At 64.1% G+C, this 6,656-nt stretch overlaps 1 protein-coding gene across 1 annotated transcript; it reads right to left on the bottom strand.

The window, feature by feature from the left end:
- Nucleotides 1-2,358: 2,358 nt before the first annotated feature.
- CD320 (CD320 molecule) lies at nucleotides 2,359-6,576 on the bottom strand. The gene is made up of 5 exons (XM_041762131.1): nucleotides 6,400-6,576; nucleotides 3,921-4,034; nucleotides 3,334-3,567; nucleotides 2,922-3,080; nucleotides 2,359-2,790 (listed from the first exon to the last, which is right to left on the bottom strand). Exons 1-5 carry the CDS (start codon nucleotides 6,524-6,526, stop codon nucleotides 2,648-2,650), a joined length of 777 nt encoding a protein of 258 aa, XP_041618065.1. The 5' UTR covers nucleotides 6,527-6,576; the 3' UTR covers nucleotides 2,359-2,647.
- Between the last annotated feature and the right edge of the window lie 80 nt (nucleotides 6,577-6,656).

Below are 6,656 nucleotides of genomic sequence, written 5' to 3'. Positions count from 1 at the left end.
TGCAGCCCACCTCCCAAGCCTCCCCTCCTGCTGCCCCTGGCACTGCCTGACACAGCCCCCCATTCACTGCCCGAGGCCCAGACTCCAAAACCTCCCTCAACCACCTTCTCTGCACTGGGACGTGGGTGGGGCCCCAAAGCCAAACTTCACCACCTCCAGGAAGCTCTCCCTGGTGCACCTGCTCATGCTACTCCTTTTTTTTTTTTTTTTTTTTTTAAGATTTTATTTATTTATCCATGAGAGACACAGAGAGAGAGGCTGAGACACAGGCAGAGGGAGAAGCAGGCTCCATGCAGGGAGCCCGACGTGGGACTCGATCCTGGGTCTTCAGGATCAGGCCCTGGGCTGAAGGCGGTGCTAAACCGCTGAGCCCCCCCCCCCCCCCCCCCCCGGCTGCCCTGCTCATGCTACTCCTACCCAGCATCTCACCGTCAGGGACCAGCTCCCTGTCTGCCAGATGTGGGATCCTGGGTGCTCTCCTGAGTGCAGTGGGCTGCAATGGGCCCAGCTGATGGCAGACATCCAGTCTGGCTCCAGGGACATCAGGAAGGTCACTGCCCTGCAAGGAGGCTCCAGGGGCAGGGGAGGGCCCTGGCTACTCCATTTGGAAATGGGGAAAATGAGGATCAGAGATAAAACTTGCCCCCAAAATCCATCAGTCTGGGTGTGTATCATCTAGATTTTCTGTATTCCTGATGCTCTGGCATCTGTGGCCTCGCTGACCAGGCAGGGACAGTCCCCCACACCTGGGCCTCACCGACCAGGCAGGGACCGTCCCCCACACCTGGGCATCACCGACCAGGCAGGGACCGTCCCCACACCTGGGGCTTCACCAACCAGGCAGGGACCATCCCCCACACCTGGGCCTTGCTGACCAGGGAGGGACCAGCCCCCACACCTGGGCCTTGCTGACCAGGCAGGGACCATCCCCCACACCTGGGCCTTGCTGACCAGGCAGGGACCATCCCCCACACCTGGGTCTTGCTGACCAGGGAGGGACCATCCCCCACACCTGGGCCTCACCAGGAGGAACGGTCTGTCACGGAGCCAGCCAGTTCCTAGAGACGGCCAACAGCTCACCAGCGGAGCGCACATTTCACGTGCCAACCAATCGGTCCAGAGCCCATACCCCGAGTCAGTATCTCCCTGCCCTGACCACCCCAGGCCCAACTGGCAAACAGTGAGGGACGGTGCACTGTCACCTCCTGGCATCGAGCTCTGACCGCCAGCATGTCTCTGGAATAAACATTATCGCCAGCTGTAAGACCCAGCTCAGGGCAACACAGCCAGATAAGGAACCTGGCTGCCCGGCCATGAAGCTCCCTCTTCCAGAAAGCCCTGGGTGGCCTAGATAGTTGCCTGCCAGAGTGACCCCACTTCCGTCCCGCCCCATTTCCTCTTATGTTTTAGGTTCACCAGGAAAGGGTGAGCCCACGAAACCTGGGCAGCCCACCCTCGGGCCCTAACAAAGGCGGAGCCCCAGGTGCACACTGCCTCTCTCTCTCTCCTGTGATCTTGCTGTGTGGCCCATGAGGGTGCGTGAGCCCTCTGGGCAGGACTTGTGAGTCATAACCCTCGTTCCTCAAAGGTCTCAGGTCATCTTTGCTAAAGAGCATGCGGCGATTACAAGAACCACCAGGGCCAGCCCAGCCACAACACTGACACTGGCCGCGGACGGGACAGGTCTGTGGGGGCCGGCCACGCAGAACACAGGCTCAGGCCGACGCCCCAGGCGTTCCCAGCCAGTGGCCTCACTGTCAGCAGGTCGGCACCTATGGGACAGAGAGCACCTACCCCCACAGCCTGCTGGGATGATTCAAACCAGCCAATCCCAGGCCTGCTTACCCGGCCTCGCCAGTCCCTTCCCACAGGAACCACAATAAAGGTTTTTGCCCACATTCTCCTCCCGCTCCCTATGCCTCCTGACCCTGGTGCTTCCTTCCCCCACGTGGCCCCATGTGGCATAGTGGGTCCCCGTCTTTGGGAACGGTCTTTTCTACAACAGTCTATAGCCACACAATAATAAAATCTCCATTTCAAAGCTGAGTGGAGCCCAGACCAGCCCGGGGATGCCCAGCAGAGGGAGGAAGAAGCCATGGTGGATGGCGGTCCCCCCGCAGGCACTGCCCGAGTTCTGCTCCTCTGCACACAGCCTGTGGGTAACGCAGGCCACCCGGCAGCCCCAGACGCCCCCCTCCTGCTCTGGGTCCCAGGAAGCCAGACGCAGAGTGGCCCAGGGAGCACCCAGGGCTAGGTCCCCGAGTCCCACCCTCTCAAGACACCCCGCCACAGAGGAGGGGCTGGCATAAAGGCCCCTGGCTGCCTGGGCAGAGGGAGACAGAGGCCCAGAGGCAGGCAGAGGATGTGAAGTGACTTTAATCCCCACCTTCACATGGGAGCAGCAGGAGTGTCTGAGTGTGGGGCCAGCCCCTCAGTGCCAGGCTGCCTGCCTCTGTGGGGGGTCCCGCACCCCCACTGTCCAGGGCTGTAGCTACAAGAGCTGAAGTCTGAGGTGCTGCACAGCCAGAAGGACCCACATCTGAGGGCCGAGGGGCCAGTGGCTGTGCGCTGCTGCCACCGATGGACATGTCCCCGTAGCGGCCGTGCTTGGGGCCCAGGAGCCGTCCGTGGTGGCACGAGCTCGTCCTCAGAGCAGCGAGGTCTTCCTCTCTGACAGCAGCAGAGACTCCTTCATGACCATGAGCAGCCCCAGCGGGTACAGGCGCCCCTGGGCACGGAGCCGGGACAAGACAAACAGGGAGATGGCAGCTACTCCGACACTGAGCACCACTGTGGGGGGCAGACCGGCGGGAGTCAGCGAGAGCTTGCCGCACGGGGAAGGGCCATCTTCAGCCTGTCCCTCCCCAAGCCCTTGCCCCCAGGGGGCTCCAAGCCCCAGGAGGACGGGCTGGCCATCTTACCTGCAGCTGCGATAACCCCACAAGCACTTCGGTTTCCAGCCTGGACTGAGTCCTGGTACTCAGCAGGGATGGCTGTGGCATTCCAGGGAGAGGTGACACCGTCCGAGGTCACAGGGGTCTCTATGGACGTGGCAGTCTTGTCCTGGAGGGTCTCAGTTCCTGTAATAAGTCCAGGCTTTCAGCAGCTGGGGAGTGGGTGCTGCGGGCGTGGGTGAGGGGGGACAAACAGGTGTTCTGAAAACCCGGGGGACCCTGGGGCTCATCTTCCGCTGCCCCCACGGAGATGCAGGCACAGGTAGGTGCAAGCATCCACACCCTCAGCCTGGTCACCCACCGGAAGGTGTCAGGCATCCTTATCTAACGACCAGCCCTCCCCACCCCTACAGACACGCCGAGGTCCCGTGGCACACACCACAGCCAAGCTCGTCACTGGAGTCGGGACAGTCGGCGTGGCTGTCGCAGAGCCAGGTGTGTGGGATGCAGGCACCGCCTCGCAGGCAGCGGAGCTCGCCCGCCGGGCAGGGCTGGTAACTGCAGTTGTAAACGTTGTTCACGATGCCATCTCGGCAGTCGTCGATGTTGTCACAAGGGCAGGGGCTGCCAGTGACTGGCAGGCACTCTCCGTCCTGGGCACAAGGCTTGATCCCTGGAGTACAAGGTCAGTCAGGTCGCAGATACCTACCCACAGTGCTGGGCTATGCCCCTCCACCCGGCCCCCTCATAAGCCTGCCTTTTAGGAACAGGTGACCCTAGAAAATCCGGCCATCCCTAGAGGCTTCCACTTGTTAGCTCCACCTTCCACGGACTGGCCTCGCTGCAAGCCCCTCATCCCAAGGCCCCACTCAGTGGGTTCCCAGTAAACCCACCTCTTCTCACACCTGACACCCTGTAAGCTCTGCCCACCCTCAGGCCCCGCCCCACTATCCCCACCCCACCCCCAAGCTACACTCCTCCCCACACACCCAGCCTCCCCGCGGCCCCAGGAGCTCTGCCACTCACTGCACTCATCCTCATCGCTGCCGTCGGGGCAGTCCTCGTCACCATCGCAGCGCAGGGTGAGGGGCACACAGAAGCCACTGGTGCGGCACTGGAAGCTGGCGGGTGGGCACGAGCCTGCAAGATGCACGAGAGTGAGATCCGGGCCCCCTCCCCCCAGGGGCACAGTGCCAACAGACTGTGACCACCGACCACCACCGACCACCACCGGAGGCAGGCCGGGTCCCAGGGCGCTGGATCGACACTGGTGGCCACCAATTTGCTGAGGACCTACTGCGCTGGAGGCTTGGAGGGCAGGTGCGACTGCCATCCCCATACTGCAGAAGCCACCGAGGAGGGAGGCAAGGCCCAGGGCTGTGGAGCTGGTGGCAGCTTCGTTTGGAACCCAGGTCTCACTGATCCTGGAGTTTTTACCCGGCTCCAGCCTAGATGGTGTCCCCAACATCGGCGGTTAGACAGACTGGGGTAGGGGCCATCTCTGAAACTGCCCTGGACGGGGTCCATGGTGAGGGTCAGCAGGGCCCACTGTAACCCACCTGCTTCGCCAAGGGGAAACTGAGGCTCTGAGCAGCGGACCTGCTGAGCTACCAAGGCTTGTCCACTCACTTCCTAAACTCCTCCCAGATCAGACCACTGTCCCCATCCTGAATGTGCCACCTCCTCGCCAGGCCCCACCCCCATCTCCAGCCTCAGAGTCACATCATTCAGTCACTGGCCCTTGCCTCCCCTCTGCTCAGAACCGTGCCCTGGTCCCCTGAGCCTCTCACACCAAATCCCTACTTTGTCTATGTGGCCACAAGGCCTGGCCCAGCCCTGTGGCAAACCCTTCCAGGACCTCATCTCCTCCCTCCTTCTACCTCTTCAACCGGGTCCCTCGGTCCTGGCCTCCCCACTGTTCTCTGGCCTCCCCACTGTTCTCCGAGAGGCTTGGCTTGTTTTTGCCCCAGGGCCTTTGCCTGAGCTGGTCCCTGGCCCAGCGCTCCCTCCTCCCCTCACTCTGCAACTGGTGATTCCTCCTCAGTTTTCAGATCTCAGCTTTCTTCTCGGAAGGGGTCTCATGCACCTCTCAGAGACGCCTAAAGCTCCACCTTCCACTTACAACAAGGCTCCTCAAACTGGTATCCACACAGACCGGACACTGCGCCATCAGGGCTGGGACCTCATGACCGCAAGCCCAGGGTGGTACAGACACAAGTCACGCAAGGGTCCAGGCTGTGTCCTGATGAGATCTGAGCCTTCCTGGACCCCAGGAGGTGAGGCTTAGGCTACATGCTGATGGGGAGGAGCACAGAAGGGCCTAGAACCTGGGCCGACAGGAGGGAGTCTGATGGACGGAGGGAAGCAATGGCTTTTAAGGCTCTCCTCCTGGGGGCGGGGAAGGGGGGCACATGGCCTGGACCCAACCTAGTGGCCCTCCATTCCATCCTGGTCCTCTTGCCACCTCCACCTTTACTCAGAGGCCTGAGGCTCCAAACCCCCTTCTCCCCACAGCCAGCACCCTCCACGGGCCTCTAGGCTCAATGAGACCTGTGGCCCACACGGTCCCTGAGCTTTTGAAGCCAGGAAGGGCTGCGGCCAACCTGGATCTGGGGTCTGGCGGTCTGGGCGCAGCTTCCTCTCCGGGCCTAGCCACTCCCGGCCCTGCCAACATCACACCTCCCTCCCTGGAGTGTACGCTCGTCCTGAAAGTGGGAGCAGAGCACAGCGGACCAGGCCTCACAGGGCTGGGGGGTCAGACAGGAGCTGAAGCGACCAGTGCCTTTCCCTCCCAGCCTCAGTTCCCTCCCCTGTCCCTCCCTCAGTGTCCTGAGGACAGAGCCCACTTGTAGACTCTGGTCCTTGGTTAGTGAGTCCTGCCTCCTTAAAGGGCCCAGGAACACTCAGCCCGGAGGTGCAAGGGGTGAGGCAGGAGCCCAGGTAAGAGGGCATCGTGCAGGAAAGGGGCAAGTGAGTGAACCTGAGCTCAGAGCTGAGAGCCCGGGTCACCTGTGCCTACAGAGGTCGCTCTACCCCACCCGGAGAGGGCCACCAAGATCACCAGGCCCAGGGGCAGGTGCCCAAGGGCGGAGTCACCCGGAGGGAGAGAAGCCTTTCATCCTGAGGCCAGAGGAGGGAGGCGCGGAGACGGGGAGGGCGGGGGCTGGTCGCCCAGAACCCTGGGCCACAGCGGGTCCGGGGCGAGCGAGGGGTCAGGAGGCAGCTGCTGCTGGAGGCGCCAGGCGACCGGCGCTGCAGCTAGAGGTCGGAGCCGCGCCGGGGGGCAGGGGTCCCGCAAAGCTGAGCCGCGGAGCGGGGCCGGCAGGCGCAGGCGGCACTCAGCGGCGCCCGGGGTCCCCACCAGGCGCCCCGCACGCGCGAGCCTCGGGCCACGTGCCGGGGGAGTGTCCGGGGCGGCCCAGCCGCACAGCCAATGGCGAGGGCCGCCGGCGCGGGGCGGGACGCGGCGGCCGGGGGGCGCGCGGGGCGCGCGGAGCTCACTCACCCGGGGCCTGGGCCAGGAGCCGGAGCGGGACCGGCGTCGGGGCGGCCTCCAGGCCCAGCCCGAAGCCGAGCAGCAGCCGCAGCGCCAGGCCCAGGGCCGCGGGCCGCCGCGCTCCGCCCCGCGCCATGCAGCCGCCGCGCCGCCCCCGCCAGGGCTCTGACCACGCGCCGGGGGGCCTCGCTTTTATGCCCCCGCGCACGCGCGCTGCGGCCGGGGGCGGAGCCCCAGCCCCGAGGAGCGGCGGCGCCCGCGGCCAA

Source organism: Vulpes lagopus, chromosome 7 (assembly GCF_018345385.1).
Source record: "Vulpes lagopus strain Blue_001 chromosome 7, ASM1834538v1, whole genome shotgun sequence".
Lineage (NCBI taxonomy): Eukaryota > Metazoa > Chordata > Mammalia > Carnivora > Canidae > Vulpes > Vulpes lagopus.
Note: the sequence above shows the minus strand (reverse complement) of the source record. Positions and strands in the feature narration are given on the sequence as shown.